At 42.9% G+C, this 20,705-nt stretch overlaps 2 protein-coding genes across 9 annotated transcripts in view; one reads left to right on the top strand and one right to left on the bottom strand.

Annotated features, from left to right (window-relative positions):
* The window catches only part of Btbd10 (BTB (POZ) domain containing 10), a 60,901-nt gene extending 54,380 nt beyond the window's left edge, over positions 1–6,521 (top strand). For all 3 annotated transcript variants that reach the window (XM_005380311.2, XM_005380313.2, XM_005380310.2), the window contains one exon: positions 5,433–6,521. In XM_005380311.2, the coding sequence (XP_005380368.1) occupies positions 5,433–5,743 (311 nt within the window). In that variant the 3' untranslated portion in view covers positions 5,744–6,521. The remainder of the gene's footprint in view (positions 1–5,432) is intronic.
* Positions 6,522–6,995: 474 nt separating this feature from the next.
* Positions 6,996–20,705, bottom strand: part of Arntl (aryl hydrocarbon receptor nuclear translocator-like) — a 95,698-nt gene continuing 81,988 nt past the window's right edge. For all 6 annotated transcript variants that reach the window (XM_005380316.2, XM_005380319.2, XM_005380321.2 and 3 more), the window contains 7 exons: positions 19,619–19,725; positions 18,116–18,266; positions 17,205–17,293; positions 15,349–15,457; positions 13,148–13,241; positions 8,980–9,082; positions 6,996–7,930 (listed from right to left, as the gene is read on the bottom strand). In XM_005380316.2, the coding sequence (XP_005380373.1) occupies positions 7,770–7,930; positions 8,980–9,082; positions 13,148–13,241; positions 15,349–15,457; positions 17,205–17,293; positions 18,116–18,266; positions 19,619–19,725 (814 nt within the window). In that variant the 3' untranslated portion in view covers positions 6,996–7,769. The remainder of the gene's footprint in view (positions 7,931–8,979; positions 9,083–13,147; positions 13,242–15,348; positions 15,458–17,204; positions 17,294–18,115; positions 18,267–19,618; positions 19,726–20,705) is intronic.

The following is a 20,705-nucleotide window of genomic DNA, read 5'->3' as shown; positions in this document are numbered from 1 at the left end:
GCCGGAAGCCCTCCTTCCGGGAAACCCCGAGGCCGGGAGTGAGTCGTCGGTCCTGGCCATGTATCTTAAAGTATCTCAGACTACCTGAGCATCAGTTTATCTGTTAGTGGCCATCATACTCTGTATACCTTAGAGGATGATTGTCGTGATCTGACATTTGCTAGAAATGACCCTTTTCTCACTTTATTTTCTCTTCTCTACATGGTGACTGCTATTCATCCTTTACATGCTTTGAAATGGAACTTCTGTGAAATCGTATGATAATCGTTTCTTCAGTCATAGGCTATGAACCCCATGAGAGAAGTCAAGCTGGATATTGTATACCTAACATGTGGCCTAGTGCTTAGTGTGAGGGGGTGCTCGGGTAGTGAATAAATGATTTATATAAAAATTATATGTAAATTTGTTACTGGAAGTGAGGGCTTCTTTTTCTATCACAAAGGAATAATAGCAGTGCACTAAGCATTTGAACTAAACTCAAGTAAATTTTAAGGACCTAGTGATAAACAGTACTCATTAATCCAATTAGTCATTTTAATAGTACATTATGTATCATATTATATTTCTAAATAGTTTAATATTTTTCTAAAAATACTTCATCTCACCCAACAAAATGAAAATCAGTTCCATAACAACAACCAGTCCACATTAAAATTTCCCTTTATTCCCTAGAAATGTCTTTTTAACTGGTCTCTCCAAACCAGGTCCCAATCCAGGATCATATGTGATAACTATTGTATCAGATCTCTCAGTTGTGAGTAGTCCTTCATTTATGACATTGCCCTATTTAAGAGTTTGTGGTAGTTGTCCTACTTCTGGATTTGCCTACTGCTTTTGTGTTGTCCTTCAGTTTATTCTTCTAACTTCCTAATTCCTATAAACTATAAGTACATGTAAAGGCATAATTTAAGTCTTAAGTGGATGACAGCCTCATTCCTCTATTACAAGATTAAGTTGTTTCTTGGTGTGATGCTCTTTTGACACCATAAGAATATTCATCTCCCGTGGATGTGTGGTGCACACCTGTAATCCCGGCACTCAGGAGGCTTGAGTCATGAGGAGCACATATTTGAGGCCAGTCTTGACTTAACATAGTAACACTGTCTTCAAAAGACAAAACAATGCTCAACTCCTCATTCACAGTTACCTAAAGCTTATAAGTAAATACTGGTTGATAATTCTTCCCTCTATCAGTAATTTCATTAGTGATTACAAGGCAGTCATTTTCTGATTTACATTTGTTAGCTGGTATTTTGTAAAGTGGAGCTTCCCCCTATTAAATGAGGTATTTGGTTACCCAAATTATCACTATTTTTAAGAGGAAGAAACTGAAGCGTAAAAGGTTAAATTGGAAAGGAATGGCAGAGCTGGAATTTGAATCTAGGTCTCTGTGATTTCAGAATCTGTGAGTGGTTTTGAAGTATTATATAAAATGAAATTTTTAAAAAGAGTGAATGTACAACATTGCTTGCCTAGTACTACAAGCGTTGGTAAATTGCTCTTGACTTTGGCAAAACAGATGTTAACCAGGGCCTCCTACAGTCTCTTCAATAACTGCATTTAGATTTGAAGCATTTTTTTTTTCCAAATAATGTGAGCCCACCATATTTTCCCATCAGCTTTTAAAATTGTTTCCTCTCAAAAAGTTAAATAGAATAGCTTTTATCCTCACAGAGTTGTTAAGATATTTCTGGGACCAAGGAAAACCATGCAGATTTCAAAGTCATTTTGCTGCTCCTTGCCCCCCTCCACCCCCGTTCCTCTCCCCCTTGCCTTCCCACTTTGAAGGCCCTCAGAAGTCTGACGTTAGAGTGTTACATGTTTTCATGAGAGTGAGATTGGGTTGATGTAGAAGAGACTTGCAGAGGACCGGTGAGAACTCGTATCTATGAGAATGGCTGATAGAACGTTAGGTGAGAAGAATATTTTTAAAGTATTTAGTTCTGTGATAGGGTATTCATGTTCAGGTACTGCTATAGTCAGACCTGTCTAAGGTTGTTTTACTTAATTTCAATTAAGATTTTGAGGTTGGTGGGTGTTGTTAAACAAAAAAATATCTGGAGTGGGGATGAGAAAGCACAAAAACCTCCTACCTGTCACTCTTCACATTGTAGTTCCACCTAAAGGCATTTTGGGTTTTTGTTTTGTTCTACCTGGTCCTTAAGGGGATGCTGTCAACCTTACAGGGTTGAATTTTAAAAGTAGTTTAAGACTGCATGAGTTTGCAGCTTCCTTTAGCAGGCCATGTTACATGTAGTCTTACTTCCATCATTAGAAGCCTTGCCAGAACTCGGGAGAGGGCTCTCTTCTGTCATAGTACTTAAATGAGACTATGAACAAAGTCAAGTTTAGGGGGAAAAGACCCTGGATGTTGTTGAATTGCTCTTGCCATAGAATACAGGAAGTTCAACACTGAGTAGTGAAGTGTTTACCTAGATGAGATTGTGAATTTTTCTGCCCTTTGTATCCAGAGCAGGAATGGCAAGCCAAAGTAGGATTTGTTTTCATTGAAAGATCAGTAATGTACTGAATCCCTGATTCCCCAATTTTGTCTTTTTGGACCTGTATGCACAGTTTTATTCTTTGTAAAATTTCAACAAACTAAGCTTGAATAAAACCTGAGCTTGCCTTTTTGTAATAAAGAGTATAATTTAGAGCTGAACTTAGTGGGGGAGGTCTTAATTCAGCATATGTGCCATGAATCTCTGGGTTCAATACCCAGAACTGAAAAAACATTTTTATTTAAGGTTCTCTTATGATCCAAGTCTAACTTCTAACATTGCTTCCCACTTTTCTTTTATAGGCCTTCTGCTTTAGTCATACGTTTCTCAGCGCTGCTAAACACATCTTGTATGTTCATGCCTCTGTAGCTTACCTTACACCATTCTGTCCTTAGAGAGCTCTTCTCTGCTTACATTGCCTCCCTTTGTTTCTGGCCATTCCAGCCTTGCTTATCCATTAACATTTAGCACGAAGAAGGTCGTTGTTATGCCACTGGGCTTCTGAACTCTTCACACCTCCACCATTGCCTTAACACCACCTCCTAAGTCCATACATCTGCCGGTGGGGATGTTTTTTACTTCATAAACAAATTTCATCAACTCCAATAGACGGTAAATACCTTTAAGGCAGTTCCATGGTGTTGCAAAATTTTTTGATGCAATAGCTGCTGCCCTATTACTTGAGTGAATCTCAACAAGTTAAGTCCTGGTGAATCTGTAAGCCAGGTATAGACCTTATTTTTAAAGGAAAACTTGTTCTTAGTAAGTTAGATACGCAGGAAGGGGTTATCACTTACAACCAGTATCCTGGTAGTTTGTTTACTCTGCTCAAACATTTGTTTGGTGCCTGCAAGCACATCGCTGGCACTCTGCTAGGCACTGGGGATACTGGGATAAAGACGCTAGCTTTGCCATATAGGAACTCACTATTTAGATGAGCAAGTCAGACATACAGGAAGGTAATTACTATTTAGTGCTATTATGTATTAATATAAAGGGAGTGCTGTGAAGCATAAGCTACAAATTATTAACTCTGAGGGAATCAGTGGCAGAACAAGCGTAAAAGCACCAAAGCATACTCAGGAAAAAGTACAAAGTTTAATGTGGCCAGTATGTTTGAGAGGTCTAGGGCTAGAAGGGAGTACAGCATGAGAGTAGGTGAGCCTGAGTAGGTTGGAATCAGCTTGTGAAAAAAGAGTATGGAGAAATACGGGCCTTCCCCTTGAAGCGTGAGAAAACCATTGATAGTGTATAAGTAAGGATGCAATGGGATTGTACATGTGTAGTGGTGATTCTGTGTAGAGGGCAGGTTTGGAATATAATGAGGTAGTGTAGGGAACTCCTCGGTCTCTCAGTGTACCCCCAGGAGGAATGGCGGCCGGTATAAGGAAAAGATAGAGGAGACAAGTGCTGGGTCAGGTGGAGGCAGACCTCTTACCTGATGGGTCAGAGGACCTGCACAACAGTAGGGGTGTTGATTTATACTCTTGCAAAGTTAGTATCAAGAGAGCCAAGGTTGCCTGGCGACTAATGACTGAAATAGTCCAGGCAGGATGTTTTTGTCAAGACTGAGGTAGCTTAACGGCTTGAGGCACTGTGGCTCTGTCCTGCCCTCACACGTATGACCAATTTCTAGCTTCAGCTGCCCCCAAAAGGTTGGTAGGAATTTTAAAGACTTTTGAATAGTCCAGGAGGAATCAAGGACAAGAGAATACCTTTCTGCCTCTGGTACTGCACTTCAGATGGTGATAGACTAGTGCTAAACGAAGAAGACATTCTCTACTTACCGCGTCCCTACCTAACCTTGGGTATCCCTCACTCCTGTCACACTCATGGACACTACACATAGCTAAATGTACTAGCTACCAGTAATGCCTGCATGTAGTCTCTTATGCAGTAATCATTAACTGAGCTCTTACTATGTGAGGACTATTTCTTTCTGGTAGTAACTATGGTCTAACTTTAGACCCATTGTCTGTTATTAAATAAATAGTTGTATTAATATCATTTACATATTCTCTGGCTCATTTTATTTTATCGTAGTGGCAGAATTGAGCAGTTTCAATAGAAACAGTGTGTCCTACAAGCCTTTAATAAATCTTTACTGTGGCCCTTACAGAAAATATTTGCTAGTCCCTAGTCCAGTGCAGCATTTCTTGCCAGTAGAAAGGAAGGAAGGGACCTATGATAGTTTCTGAGGACAATACATCTTTGTAGAAATTGCCTTACTAGTAAATTGGAAAATTTCCAAAGCTTACTGGTAAACAATTGGAAAATTTCCAAAGTTTATTAGTTGTTAATTTTCAGTGACTGTGACCCAAAAGGAGAATATTTAGAGAGATCTGTTTTGGAAATCAAAATCTAAGTCAACTGCTGGTTGTTGAAGTAGTTGCATTAAAATGATGTAGGAGATTAAAATATTGGCATTGCCAGTCTACCTGCAGAATAATCTAGAACCATTGGAGAGCTGAATAGTTGTCATTTAACAAAATAGGAAAGAAAATCCCAGGGCAATATAAAGATGAGACAGGCCTAAGGAAACTCAAGGGTGAATATAGCAGTGAACTACAGGCCTTTAGGTCAGGTCATCAAGTGAAGAGAATGGTGCAGATATCAGGATACCATATAGAGCTCAAGATGTGTTGCAAGTTGTGTATCATTGTATTGGGGACCCATCTCTTCCACACTCAAAGAATTCTGGTGGTTGGTTTATTGAGTACCTGAAAGAATACTGGAAGGTTTTGCACATTCCGTAGTAGAATTTTAGTTTCTGGCTGTTGAACTGAGAACTAGGTAGGTGGAATATGAGTTTCTCTTCTTGGTTTTAATTTCCATTTGTTCAGTATTTGCACCAAGAAAGCCCAGAAGGACCACCTTGGACAAGAAATTGCTGTGTGTGTATCCTGGTTTTAAAATCTTTCTTTCCTCCAGGTTATCCTACCTACAAGGAAAAAGTAAAGAAAAGGCCTGGGGGCCGCCCAGAAGTCATTTACAACTATGTCCAAAGACCCTTTATTCGAATGTCCTGGGAGAAAGAAGAAGGAAAGAGTCGGCATGTAGACTTTCAGTGTGTGAAGAGTAAATCTATCACCAACCTGGCAGCAGCTGCTGCAGACATTCCCCAGGACCAGCTGGTAGTCATGCACCCAACTCCGCAGGTGGATGAGCTGGATATCCTCCCCATCCACCCCGCTTCTGGCAGCAGTGACCTCGATCCTGATGCACAGAATCCAACGCTGTGACGGTGTCGTTGAAACCATAGCATGCTACTCTTCACAGTCTCATTCCGCACTGCAAGGCCACTCTTCTTCATTGTGAGATGCACATGTTTAGGATATTGCAGTGTAGGTTTTTTTAAAGACCAAAGGTAGCTGAATGGTTTTTTTTAAATGAGTACAACTCTAGCATCCTGAGGTTCCAGTTATAAAAATGTATTTGTTTACTAGTAGGTTTGTGAAATTGGTTCTTTGTATGGGGACAGTCCTTTTTCACACAGGGGTCTTTTCAGAAGTGGTGGAAATTGGCAGCTGGGGTGCTTTCAAGAAAGACTGATATTCATCATACCCCAGATAAAAATGCAGAATATTACATAGTTGCACTTTATAAATGGTGGTTAAATGGAACTGTTCAAGCCATTTTATAGTTGTGATGTATAATATAACTTAAATAAGTGCTTCTATCAAAGTATTCCTTCACTAAAATGTGTATAGTTTGCTGCCCATGGTGAACAAAATATTATTTATCCTGGGCTTATTTGAATGATTAGGATGAGATTTAGTGCTCATATCTTACTGGTTCAGTGCCGTTTCACCCTTTGAGAGTGAGTCACATGCAGGGAGTGTGAACATCAGAGGTGGTTTATTATCCAGTCTGCCTTACCCTTAATCTGTTCACAGATACTTATTTACTAATGCTTTTTTCTTAAGCGATATGAGATAGGAAAATGAAGTGTTTGCTCTTCATTTACTAAATGATTGTAAAACTCAAGTTTTTCATCAAAATAAAATTCCATTGTTTTAATGTTTCAGACCAACTTTATAAACCATGTTGGCCAGATTTTGAGTCTCCTAATTAGATTTTCTGTCTTAAGTACAACTAGAAATCACATAGCCTTCAAAGGAACTCTTAATTTGGTATTTTATGTGTGACAAAGCACTTAAGTTTCTTACTAATTATAAAATATACTATAAATCTAAAGTAATGTAAGAGCTGAAAGAATATTTCTTAGTGCACCTCATATGAAATGTGAAATGACTTTACCCGAAGTTTAAGAGCCAGTTTGAAATACTAGCTCCATGTTCTTTGCATTATATTGTACGGCTCTGCTTAGCAGATTATTCATGCAAATGCTGTTTTAAATATTCTGTGGCCTAATTCAAGAAAGAATCAAAAATATTTAGGTGGTTTTGTGTCTGTGGTCAATGCTTGAAGCCATACGATTACAAACAGTAGTAGAGAAGGGTAGCAGTGGAGCGAAGTCAGTTCATTGCATGTAACTGTGAATTTGTAAATTCCAAGGATGTGAACTTTGTGTGTAGGCAATAACTTTGTTTTCACATAAATCAAAATGGCAACAATTTGGAAATTAACTACTTTTCACAACACATCTGCATGGAGGAACTGATAGAAATCCCAGAACCATTACAAAGATCAGAAAGGCATTGAAATGTTAGTAGCTGTTGGAATACCCATGGTTGGAACTGATGATAACCCTACAGCATGTAGGACTTTTTCTAATTATTTGAAGTGAGAACAGTATTTATAGAACAAGGGAAACATTTATTAAAAATATTTAACTGTCTAATACATTATACTTTAACCCATATTTATAGTAAAGGATTCTTACAAGGAAGAATAAACAGCTTTATGATACAATTAGTATAAGAAATATCCACATGGGGGACTTCTTTGTAGTGTAAAAACACCATACATCTGAAATGACCATTTGCATATAAAAGCTACCAATGATGCTTCTGTGCACAATGATTAAAAAATTCAACACAAACAGAATCCAAAATATACAATTAATGCAAGCTATCCACAGCTAGCCCAATAATCAATGATGAGGAAACACTGGAGCAGGCCTAGTTCCACTTTGTCTGAAGTTACACATAGTAAGATTGACTTGTATCAATGGCTCTGAGATGGCTTTTATGAAGTCAGTACATAAAAGCTGTTCTCTCCCTATCCAGTAAGCTTCACAGACTGTAAAACTCCACCAGTAATGCACTTTGATACTGTAGCTGTTGCCAAAGCAACATGTAGTGTTTACAGCGGCCATGGCAAGTCGCTGAAGTCAACGGGGCCGCCCAGCCCAGCGTCTGCTTCCAGGAGGCTCATGATGACAGCCATTGCTGCTTCATCATTACTGGGACTACTTGATCCTTGGTCGTTATCTATCATGTCTATGCCTATGTGGGGGTTCTCGCCTGTGAAAAGAGATGAAGATTGGTCAGTGATTAAAAAAATAATCAAAGTATGTTTAGATTTAGTAAGCAAATTCTAAGTTTTTGTTTTGTTTTGATCCTGGAGATTGAACCTAGGTGCTCTGTGCCACTGAGCTAATTCCCCAGGCTTTTGTTTGGAGACAGGGTCTCAAGTTGGTCAGGCTGGCCTTGAACTTCTGAGTTTTTTGCCTCGGCCTCCTGAGAAAATAGAGTTATGGGTGTGTGCCTCTGCTCCTGGCTCTAAACCATTCTTTTAATGAGAAAATGATATTTCACAGTACAGTGAGACAGGCTGTTTATGGGGTTATCCTGGCAATATACATTATATATAGTACATACAGAGTCCACTAAAAAAAGTATACGCACTTCAAAAGTTTGCCATACTAATAAATGTCTGGAAGCTAATGGCCACCACTTTGAGTACCTTTTCTAATTTTAGAGGCCAAAGGTAACTTGTATTAATCTTATGTCTCAATAAATTTAGTATTAAAATATTTATACAAATTTTTCTTTTCCTGGTGTATACATTTTTTGGGCAGACTCTGCATATTATATATAATATATAACTATACATGTATAATATATATAAATATGTTGCTGTTTTTTTAGAGGTAAGAACCAGCTTTTTAGAAATAATAGTGCTTAAAATTCAATAAATGTTAAAAGTATTTGTGTTGACCTCATTTTAATTCTAATAACCAGGTAAGAGGAGTTGACAGAAAGAATGGCAAATAGAGAATGGGAAAAGAGTTGGCAAGACGGATGAGAGGGTGAAGAAAACCGCCACCTAGAAGTCATTACTGTGACTTCTCCTACCCCCTGGAGGTTGTGCCCCACAAGGGAGTAACCCTTGGGTCCCCATCAGACACAGCCATTAAAGTCAACTTGGAAGTATTTCAGTAAATTCCAAGCTTTTACTTACCAGATTTTTCTAGAACTAGCTTGTTTCATACACTCAGCTCTTAAAGCCTTCTTCATGCCAGAGTTTTTACAAGCCCATTGCAATGGCAGTGAACAATAATGTTACTTACCGAGAATAGAAGAACTGTCAGAATACGGATAACCTGGGTTCTCCTGCGCCTGCCCTGGTAGTAGGCCACTGGAAGGAATGTCTGGAGTCCCTCCATTTAAAATCTATAAGCAAAAAGGGAAAAGTGTGAAGTTTTCTACTGCTGTTAGGAATTTCCAAGCAGTACCATGTGTGGAGTCACTAAGTGAAGCATATTGGAAAGAGAAAGGGTGAATTTGAGTGGGTTCATCTTATCAGATGATTTGAAACAAGGAACTGTTAGGAACAGTCATTTTAGGAAAGAAGGTCTTCCCCAAACTCATATTTTATCTGCATTTGATAACACAGGTGGTATAAAGGCCAAATAAAATCCCTGGCTACCTGAGATCATGCTGTCCTCATACTTCTTTAAGAACAAAAACCTGCAAGTCAGTGACCCCAGATGGGCAGTTCCCTTGTAAGGGAGTAAAACATGGCAACAGATGTTTCGAAAGAAGAACTAATGGGTGGCTAACAAGTTGTGAAGTGACACAGCTCATATAAGGTGTCACAAATGAAGAGCAAAACATCGGAAGTCTTTCATGATCAGGTATATTATTGGTACCAATTTCAGTAAATTCTAGTTTCTTTAATTTGAGCTCAGGGCCTTCTCACTGAGGTTCATCTCCAGTCCTTTCTCTTTTTTTAAAGAAAGTTTTCTACTCCTGTTAGGAATTTCCCATCTGTACCATGTGCAGAGTCACTAAGAGACAGGTGCTGAAGTTGCCAGGTTGAACTGAAACTGGATCCTCCTGCCTCAGCCTCCCAGAGTGTTAGGATTATAGGTGTGCACCATGCCCAGCTCAGTTAACTTTCTTAAGGTAGGCCACTGAGAAGGTTTTACTACTCTCCAATTATTATTCCTCCTTGTCTTTAATTCTTCCTCAAAGTCCCTCCTCCCTCCAAGATCCCACCCCTTGGCTGAGTCTTCTAGAAGCAGGTTCTTTTAGAAGTACCTGTATTTCGTCCACAGCAGTTTGGTAACTGCTGGGTTTCAGGACAAGTAGTGATTTCAGTCTTTGCCAGCAGGTGGCATCACAGCTTTTATCTCCACAGCCAGCTTTTTGGTCTAGGGACCCCTTTATACTCTTAAAAATTACTGAGGACTCCAAAGAACTTTTGTTTATATAGGCTATATTTATCATTGTTTACTATATTTGAAATTGACAGATTTTATACTATATGAAACCTATTACACGTTAACAGGAATAACAACATTTTAATGAAAATTAAATATTTTCCACAACAAGAACAAAACAGGAGAAAAATGTTGTTTACATTTTTGCAAATCTAATGCCACACTTAAGAAATTTCAACTGGATTCTCATCACTGATTCTCGCTTCAGTCTAAAGTATATGAAGGAAATCTACCTCCCACAGACTAGCTGGAAAAGGGAGGCATATTTTAATAGCCTTTCAAATAATTGCAGTATCCTTATTACTCTTTGATATTACATCAGCATTTGACATGTGGAAGTTTCTTAGCTGTTAGTTGCAGTATGCAATCTGAAACCGTATCCATTTTTTGTACTCTTGTTATATTAAAGTACACTCGTGTATCTTGGCACTGTGCATGGATCTTTTACCATTGAATGGTTTAAATATCCTGCATTGGTCATTTATAGGATAATGTTGCACTGAATTTTGCAGATCTTCCAAGTGTTGACACGTTCATTATACAGCATCAAAACATCACCACTGTTGCAAGTTTTGAACTCCAAGTAGCAGGTACAGGTTTTCTAAAAATTCCAATTTTTGCTTAAAAGCCCAGATTTTATCATGACAAACAGATGCTGTTGGTTCTTTTCCTTGAAGTGACGGATGTGTGCTAAATACTCAGTCTCACAGCAAGTTTATTAGAGTACACATAATGTCCAGGGAAACAGGCAGCTAGCTCAGCCACAGCTTGATCACATGCGTGCTTTTTCTTGAGACAGCTGTCAGACTGTATAGCACACAAGTGCATAAAGTAACAGTTTTTACTGCTTCATGAAGGACTTTCTGAAATGAAGCTGCCTTTTAAATTATTTAGTTACTGTGTGTGGTGGTGAAGAACACAATGACTTTGGCAGTTCGGGGCCACTGTTCTGATTCTTGGAGAAGCACTAGCAGTTTCACTCCCAGCACTGTTCTTGCACTAACAGTGCACATAGCGACACAGTGAACAACAAGAGCAGTGTTTTAGCACTGATATACCTTTGACCTTGAAGACACTTGGAAGGGTACTGAAGGCTCCCCAAAAGAGCACAGATGACATCTGCCGAGCTGCTGCTCCATCTGAACTTGCCGTGGTGCCTCTAGATGTCCCTGTTCTCCTAGGATCTGTGGTGGCTTACTTGGCCTCTCCCCTTTAGCCTGATCCTGCCTGAAATAACTGAAGCTAAATGACAAATTCAAAAGTGACTGGGAAGGGCCATCTTTACTCTTGTGGGCCTGCTGCACCAGTTGATGGTGAGGTCATTTTTAAGTCCATCTTGTTCAGGCTGCTTTTCCTGTAAATCCTGCGCTGTGCATCCGTCTCATTAAAGAACACATTCAAAGTCTCTTCTCCCAGACCCACTGTAATAAGCCCTCTAAAGAAAAGGGAAGAATTTCCATAAATGCCTCAAAACTACTTGGGGCTTTTATGGTACAGAGCACAGCTTTGGACTTGTAGGAGTTTGGAAGTGATAAAACCTGGATTAACGTTCCAGGCCCTACTTAGTAAACGAATGCTGGGGAGATGGATTTTGTCATCTGAATAGTATGAGGATAAGATGAGAGAATATATATGAAAGTTCTCATATTTAAGCACATACTGGAGTGATAAAATCCACGTCATAGAGTCCTTTGTAATACCAAGAGGTCAAGTGCCTAAAATTGAATTGAGAAGCAGAGACAGACTACCGAGAGACACGGGGCAGAAGTATAACAGGATAGAGCAGAACAGAAGAGAACAACAGAGCTACGCTAAGCCAGCAAACACCAGGATGCCCAGGTTTCATCTGTTGGTATTTTCTGAGTCACTTTCAAGGGCTCTTACATACATGTTCTCATAACAACTTCATTTACAAGAAATTTCGTTGTCTTAAGTATTTACCCCCATGATAAAGAAAACTAAGGCTTAGAAGTTACGCGGGATGACTAGCACGTGGCAAAGCCAGGCTTCAGACTGGGACTGTCCTACTTCGACCACGTTCTTACTTTACTGGCCTTCAATTCACGCTTTTAGGAAAAGCAAAAGCATTTTTCAAATGGAAACTTCTGCAGAACAGTCATACGTAAAATGGAAGTTAAGCTGCCCCAGTAGAAGCAGCTGTCCTGCCCTTACCTTCTCTCCTTGCTGACTCCCCTGCCATCTGCCCATCCCGCTCAGTAGCATCAGCATTACCTCTCTCGGCAACCCGAGCCCCTGAGGAGCCTAGTTTTGAAAATCCCTGCCTTGCTTTTGATGCTGTGCCCTAGTGGTCTTGCCTACGTAATCTCCGTGTATCTCTGTTTTGAGAAATAGAAGGAAGACTTCATGTCCCAAGATGCTGCGGATCCTTGGGTTGTCCTGATCCATACTGACATCTGGTACTATAAGTAGATTCACAACTTACAGTAATACGCCTAGGTCTGTAAGGTCTTTGGCAAGATAAAAACAAGTTGGTTTCCTAACTCTTTACAGTGTAATCTTTTAGCAGCTCTCTTGAGAGCTGGTGACTGATAAAACTGCCTGTGCTCAGTGCACAGAAAACCCTGGTAGCAGATCCCCAAGTGTTCTGCAGCCAGAAAGCTGGCCTGACTTTCAGAGTACCGCTGGTAACACTGCTGTTTACAGTGCCAGCCTTAGACACCGACGCTGTCTTCTGCCGTTAAAACTGGCAGACAGCGAGATGAGTTTCTACGTCGTTACTTATCGATCGCTCCCTCGGTGAAATGAACGGATAGCTCCTCATTCCTTAGCATGTTCTACCTTTCCACACCCACACAGAATAAATCCTCTTGATGTCAGCAGTCCTCTGTAGTTCTTCCAGCCTGCTTTGTGCTTAGCCTTACACATGTGTATGTACTTCAAGGAAGAAAAAAGTCTTAACTGGTTTCAGCAATCAAACTATAATTGTATACTTCCGCCCGTAACATTTCAGAACTCGAGCAAGAGGCTCACTAGCCTAAGTCATCAGACTTACCTTCTTGCCTCCTGGAGAGGAGGCATCAGGGGGAGGCGTACTTGTGATGTTGAGTGGGCTAGAACCACAGCTGGAAGGTGACGAGCCTCTTATCCTATCACAGGAGAGAAGAGTTAGTTACATTTCCTTGTCTTGGGTGTTGGGTTTTGTCAAGGCGTGGAGGCAAAAAGAAGGACGAGGATGTGGACCTCTTTAGAGATTGACGAACTTTTTCTGTAAGGGCCGGACAGCAACTGTTTAGGCTGTGGCCATGTGGTCTTTCTAACACTACTACTCTCTGCCGCTGTTGCTTGAAAACAGCCACAGACAATACATACATCAAGTATAGCTGTGCTGAAAGAATTTTCAGAAACAGGTGATGAGCTGGGTTTGTTCTGCAGGTTCCTGATCTGGAATGCACACCCTGAAGTAAGCATTCCACAAGCCCTTGAATTAGGGTTTGGGTTCTTTTGGTGAATTTCAGGTAAGTTTTACTTCCTTGAAAAATCCAGGTGAGTTGGCAACCTTAAAAGTTTAATCCCACATCTTTGATACCATGAATTGGAAACCGAACGATTTATCTTTTTCCTCATAAGCACCGTTTAGCTAGTGAACACTCTTAGGAAATGGAGGGTCCCAGGGGTAGCTCAGCCACACCTACGAAGAACCTAGGAGTGGAAGTAGTAATAGTAGCAACCTCTAAAGCAACAGGTGATGGAAAATGGATGTAGGTCTTAGAATATCTCAGCAGAGGAGATTTATAGAAGGAAAGACTTAGAACTGGAAATCTACATAAACTCAGGCCGAAGTACTTCAGAAAAGGAAGCCAGGACTTTGCACTGAAGCAAGAGCTGAGGAAGTCTGACGGCAGGTGTGTTGCCACCATGCTCTCAGCTACTCCGTGGATGAGTGCAGCTTTTAAGTCACCTGGGGACGACGCTCCACTGCCCAGAGGTCTTGTGGCTCTTGACTTGTACTGCCTACTTCTCTAGATTTGGGAGGGAACAAGTTTTCTCTCTCTCCTGAATTACAAGCTCTTTAGATGCAGAACACAACTGTGTATCATGTACTGTCAGCACACATGGCTACTAATTGCTTATTCTAAAAATTGCTGTGTGTCTGCCAAATTTCCCTGCTTACGACTGAAACCACTGTTTTCCCAGGTTCCCATCTTGGAACTGCCTTTTCATCATTCTCTAGTTTATCTTCAGCACCTGGCCTTTAGAGTACTATTTGTGTATTCGCAGTGTCATCACCGGAGGGTAAGCTGCATTCTGCTGTCCTCTCCCCCTGGGCCAGTGCAGCCCCCACAGTGCTTAATGCTTTGGCTGCCTGCTGAGCATCCTGCAGTGAATGGGACCTTACAATTTTCTTCAGTCCAAACTGCTTGGCATTACTTTGTAGGATTATAAACAGTCTCCCATCCTAGCCTTGCGGCTCTTCCCTACCTACAGCCGGTCCAGTTAGCTCGGCGGCTTCTTCACCCTGAACATGGAACTCACAAGTTTATGCAAAAGTGTGCCTGGTTTTCTAGAGGTAACAGCCAGCCTCACTGCAAAGGCTGGCTCCTAGCAAGCTCAAACCCTCCCTCGCTTGCTTCAACCCAGCAATTCCCAGTTAACATAAAGAAAACAACTTCTCAAAAGATTTTAAGACGCAAGCAGCCAAACCCACTGATCTGTGGGGCTAGAACAGAATGGCTACCCGTGACGAATGCCCCTTGTGGCCCACTGGAAAGCAGGTCAGCCTCCAGTTCTCCAGAAAAGCAATCCAGTGGCAGCAGGGAATATTAGCCTTTCCCCTGCCTTTCCTGTGATTATGTTCCATTAGGTTTACTTTCCTAAGTATCGTCAATAGAAGATCCTTGAGTCATACACAAAGCATTAGGAATTGAGCCTCCCCAAGAGTCCCCTTTAGCTCTGACCTGTTTTGGTTTAGCATCTTTATTTAAGGCAGGATTTCTAAATGTCAGCACTCCTGATACTTTGGACTGGCTCATTCTTTGTGGGGATCAGGGGACTGTCCTGTGTACTGTAGGATATTCAGTAAGCAGCATCCTTGGTTTCTGTTCCCTGGATATTTAGCAGCAACCTCCCACCCAGCTGTAACCACCAGAAGTATCTCCAGACATTGCAGTACCTTCCCTGGGGAGATGTGGGGAGGGAGAATTATCTGGGCTTAGAACCACTGGTTTAGGGAAATAATCAGAAGGTGTTACTTGCCTGTGGATTTCCATGATTTCCTCAGCAATCATTCGACCTATTTTTCCTGCCCCGGCCCTGGTTCCCCCTGGAATCCCTGGAACAGTGGGATGGGTCCTCTTTGGGCCACCTACAACAAAGGAATCTGAGAGTGGGAAAGGGGAAACTAAAGAAGAAATACTGTTACGTGGCAAAATTAGTTCATCCCATGATACCCTTTAAATTCTGGGGTTGTGCCTTATCAGAAAAAGACATCCCAGCAGGGAAAGCCTCCAGCTTCTATTCAGGATCAGAGGCCAGCGTGTTGGCAAGGGGCAGCTAACTCCCTCCATGCACTCAAAAAGTGTTTACTGGACACCGTTGGCCCCACCCTCAAGGAGCTCACAGTCTAACAGGCTAGAGCAAAGTGGTAAGTTTGGTAGGTTAAGCACGAGATGCCCAGCACATCCAGGGTCAAGTGCAGCCTACTGGAAGAGGTTAACTGAGGTGACTGGAAAGGTGAGTGTAAATTAGCCTGGCAGAGATAAGGAAGAGAAAGCATTCTGGGTAAAGCAACCAACGTGTGCAAGAGCACAGAATCAGTTCCAAGGAATTCGGGGATGATGAGGCAAGAAACCGTGCAGGAAGCACCAGTCCGATCCTGAGGGCTCTTGGGTACCATGCTAATGAACCTGGACAGCACCCACAAAGGGTAAGTAGCAAGGACTTTACATGGAGAATGTACTGAGAGTTCAGTTACGAAAAGTCCACCACACAGGGAACGAACTACAGTTGTGTATACTTAACAATAGGGATATATTCTGAGAAATGTGTCACTAGGCAATTTTGTCATCTGACCGAGATGGCACAGCACACTGCACACCTAGGCCATGTGGTGCAGGAGACAAACCTGTACAGCATTTTTGGTGCTGAACCCATAGGTGAGTGTAAAGTGGTTGCGTTTATGTAGCTAAATGCATCCAAACAGGATGAGTAATGTGTGGCTCTAGACAGTCCCACGGCTACACGGTCATTAGGTGGTAGGAGTTTTTCACCTCCATCATAATCTTACGGGACCACTACCATACTCGTGTTCTGAGTTGACTGGAATGTTGCCATGCTGCCCATGACTATGCCAGAGGATGAGGCAGCGAGGGTGAGGTGAGAATAGGAAATTATCTGCCATAACCTAGGCAGCAGATGAGGAGGGCAAAGATGATGGGTTAGTTTAAAAAAGAGAACAGAATTTAAGATTTAGGTATCATGGGGGGAGAGCCAAGGGCCAAGGTTTCTGGTCTAAAAGACCAGAGGGGGAAGTGCAGAGAACCTGTTTGTGGTATTCTCAACTTCAGGTGCTTCTGTGACTCCAGGTCTCTGTCTCGGGGGGCAGTTGGACAGACAGAATGGAGCTCAGGACAGAGGCCAGGCGGGCACTGTGGATGTGGGTGTGTGCCAGGGAGAAGTGGGAACTGAAGCCATGCAAGTAGAAGTAGGCCCAGGAAGGAGGAGTCCAGTGTGGAGGGCGGGGCCAAGGCCCACTGGCTATAGTGCAGGTCCCAATGCCAACAGATACTTGGCTTCCAACCACAGGAGCGGTGACAGTCACCCAAGAGCACTTCGCACCAAACTCACTGGGAATAAAAGGATGAGAAAGTCCAGGAATTTGCTATTTCAAGGGATTCAAGTGGCCTCAGAAGGTTCAATGAGGTCCCAATATTCAGACACAACAGAGAAAGTAAGATAGTAGCGTCCTTAGTACTCCTGGGGAAATCAGCACATCATCCCTTTGCGACTTCCCTAGTTCTGCAGCAGGGGACCCTGAACAGCTAGGGTGGGGGTATCTAGCCGCAAGCAGTTTCTTAGGGCAAAGCCCCGATGCCTCAGCAGGAAATAGTTACCTTCTCCGGAGGGCAGCATGCTTTCCATGCTATGCGGGGACGCCGTGAGCTGCGGGAAGGTTGGGTCCCCGCCCTCCAGGACGTTGGCTCTGTGAACATCCCAGCAATAAGGAAATGTGAGTCAGGCCTGCTCAGAACTGTGCGTCTTTCACCTTGGCCAAGGTGTCCAGGGTCCACTCCGGACCTGGACAGGCCAGAAATGAAGTATCTGTCTGAGTGGTGAACAGCTCTCCTCACTGTTAAGAACACAATGGAGGCATCTTGGCCTTTGATCGCACTGCCTGCCTGGGCCTTCCTAACTTGTGCAGGACAGTCCGGCGGAGACGGTGGCTCTGAGAGCCGGCTGCTACTGGCGCAGCATCTCCTCTACCTCTAGGCCACAGCACACCCAGTCCCTCGCTCACCTCTGTCCACAGCTGAGAGGTAGGACGCTATGGGGAAGGAGACTGTGGTGAGCAGACTCCTTCCCTCCTGCTCACCTCTAGCCTTCCAGCTGCCCCAGCCTGCTAGGCACAGAGACCTGCCCATCCTCAGTCAAGGCCAACAGAGGTAGTGCCTGTGTGAGCCCGAGTGAGCCTTTCATGGGTATCGCCCGCTCCTTCCCCTGCAGCCCAAGTGGAGGCCCAGGGTACTGGGTCTGCAGAGTCCAAAGGTTGATACTGGGTCAGAAGGAGCGCTTGCTGTTTCCTGGAGAGACTCCACGAACCAGGGCTTGCGTGGCATGCACTTTCAAGCTTGTCATTTGGTAACAACCCTTTCTGGCCCCTGCCCCTTCTGTGGCTTCATAATATATTAGCAAGGTGGCATTAAAAGTCGTGTACTGGCTACTGGCTGCATTCTTTCCCCATGTAAGGATCCCAAAGCATCTCCCTTTGAAACAAGGGAATAATTGATATAGGAAGAATACTTACAAAACGACAGTGTTGGTTGAGACAATGTATTCTACTTCCTTGGTCCAAGGGTTCATGAAACTGAACCATCGACTTCGTAGTGTGATGAAAGAACCATCTTTGATTTTAAACTTATAGCAATTAGTCGTAATCTTTTCTCTCGTCTGTAGAACTAAAAAGGCAAAGAGACCATGAATATTGTTTCTTTAAACCTATTTGTATCAAGGACTACAGGTAGTTAGACTCCAAAGCCTCACTCTTCAATAAGCTCAGTGCTTCAGAGAACAGACTTGTTTCTGAGGGTCTAATTCAGAGCCCTTCAATTTGCTTGGTGACCTGTTGGGTTTTTTCCCATAGTCTAAGAAATTAAGGCTTCAGGGCATACCGGAATCGACTACAACATGAAGACCAGCAAATGAGGAGTCACTGTCCAAAGGGGCCCGGCCGTACTCTTTTTCCCATCATAAAGCCCGAAGGCAGTATCGGCCTTATCTCATTTTTAGGAAATCTGCATTGACAGAGTCACTGCCCTCTTTCTGTCATGTAACAAAGCCTCATAAGCCTCATCCTTTCATGTAACAAATGTCAGGAGTGCCTTTCATGTGCCAGGCACAGGAGATGGGATATGTGTGACTCCTGCCCTCAGGACAGAAATGAGTCGAGTACACGCAGGAATCAAGAGATCTGAGTCTCGAAGGATCAATCCACTTGTCAAAAGGAGGAAGAGGAAAGAACCCAGCAGAGCAGGAGGAGCACAGGGCCTGGCAGGGAGGCACCAGTGAGAGGGTGCAGCTCGAGCAGCCTCTACAGGCCGGAGAGGGGAGGGAAAGGAGTTGGGCCAGGGCCAGGGCCAGGCGGTGGGGAAAGTCTTGAATTGGACGCCGATCAGTGTCCAGGCTCAAATGTCAAGGCAGGAGGGCTGTCAGCAGGGCTGTGGCATTGTCAGGGTCGATCTTTCCAAGAATATCAGGGTAACTGTGGAAGACGGACTGAGGGTGAGAGGGAGCAGGGAGACCCATATGGAGTTTATCTCAAGGCTCAGTGGGCACAAAGGCTTAAACAAGGCTCACAGCAGTGAGGGTGGTAAAAGGTAGACTCTCTGGAGATGCATGTCGAAGGAGGGGCCGGTGAAAGGAGGGGTCAGTGCTGGTTCCTTGGGAGGCTGCTCAGGTGGCCACACCATTAGTCAAGGAGGAAGATATGGAGGGGCCCATGCTTGCATGGAAAAGAGAATCAGATCAGACTGGGCCATACTAAGTCTGTGCAGGGTGTGGGGAGACCGTCTGAAGGGAGGCCTTCCAGTAGTGCCATGCCTATGTAGAGGAAACTGCTCTACAGTTGGGCTGAGGCATTGGTAAGGGGACAGATAGTGCCTGGGGCCATCAGCCTCCTCTCCTTACAGATGTTTAGGGCTAAAGAGTCCTGGGCTCCCTGACTCCCGCACCACAGGGGCAGATCTCGCTGGAAGGTCACATGGACTCATCTAGAAGCAGGGGTGTTCATCTTTTAGACTGCCTTGCTTACCTTGCCTGTGACATTCTGCAAGATGTCCTATGTCATCTTGATGAAAATATTCATAACATGATGTGCCTAGAAGTTCTTGTGGTAAATATGCCAAAATAGCTGTTGCCCTAAAAGAGAATAAGGGAATTTTTTTTTAAAGAGGAGAAAGCCATTCAGACAATTAATAGCAACTTTGCAGTTGAGGAATCTGCCACAGCCTATGAGAACAAGGTCATAGCTGAAGGCAGAGGGCCAGATGGCTTTTCAGAGAGCTTACTACTTGGATCTTTTCCCCCAGGCTTTCTGAATTTAAGCAAGGCTACAAAAACAGGAAGAGAAAGAAGCCTTTCAAAGGGACTCCTCATAAGAAATCAAATTTTAGAAGGTTTTAAGGTGGCACCCATATATTCATCAGGTAGAAATGCGCTAGAAATGTAAACCCCAGTGCGAGGCCTCTTCTTTTCACTGCCACCTTTCAGCAGGAAGCCCAACTCCAGCTCTAGCACTGCAGGCACGTGACAGCCCATAGGATATGGCTTTCTCTTTTTTCTAGTACTTTCTGGCTGTGTCTAGGATCCAGAACAATTATTAACCTGTGAGTATTCATAAGAGAGGTAGCAAGCAACAGTAAATTTGGGACCTGTGAGTCCTTAGCCCCAGGTACCAATTACAGATGAATCCAGGAGGAGGCCAGTCCCCAGGTTGGGCCTTAGCTCCTCACCCATGGAATGAGGAGGACGCACTAGACCTGTGCTGTCCAACAGAACTTTCTGCAGTGACACAAGTGTTCTACGTGCCATTGGCCAGGTGTGGCTATCTACTGCTTAAAATGTGGCTTCTGAGCCATACGAACTGAAATTTTTATTTTAACTGATTAAATTTAAACTTAAATTTAAATAGCCATATGAGGCTACCATAGCCCATGACTACTGTACTGGATACCTCCGGACTAAATAACTGTCTCCAAGTGTTATATTCTAATCAAGTAACACTCCGTACATTTAGACGGTACGTCTGCTCTAGCCTTTCAGCCATGGACATCAAACCACCCCACGTAACAATACTTTTTTTTTTTCCAATACTTGGAACTGAATTGAGGGCCTTCACA

The sequence above is a fragment of the Chinchilla lanigera genome, unplaced genomic scaffold (assembly GCF_000276665.1).
Source record: "Chinchilla lanigera isolate Chin_1 unplaced genomic scaffold, ChiLan1.0 scaffold00013, whole genome shotgun sequence".
Lineage (NCBI taxonomy): Eukaryota > Metazoa > Chordata > Mammalia > Rodentia > Chinchillidae > Chinchilla > Chinchilla lanigera.
The sequence above is the reverse complement of the archived record's forward strand: the minus strand, read 5'-3'. Positions and strand labels throughout refer to the sequence as shown.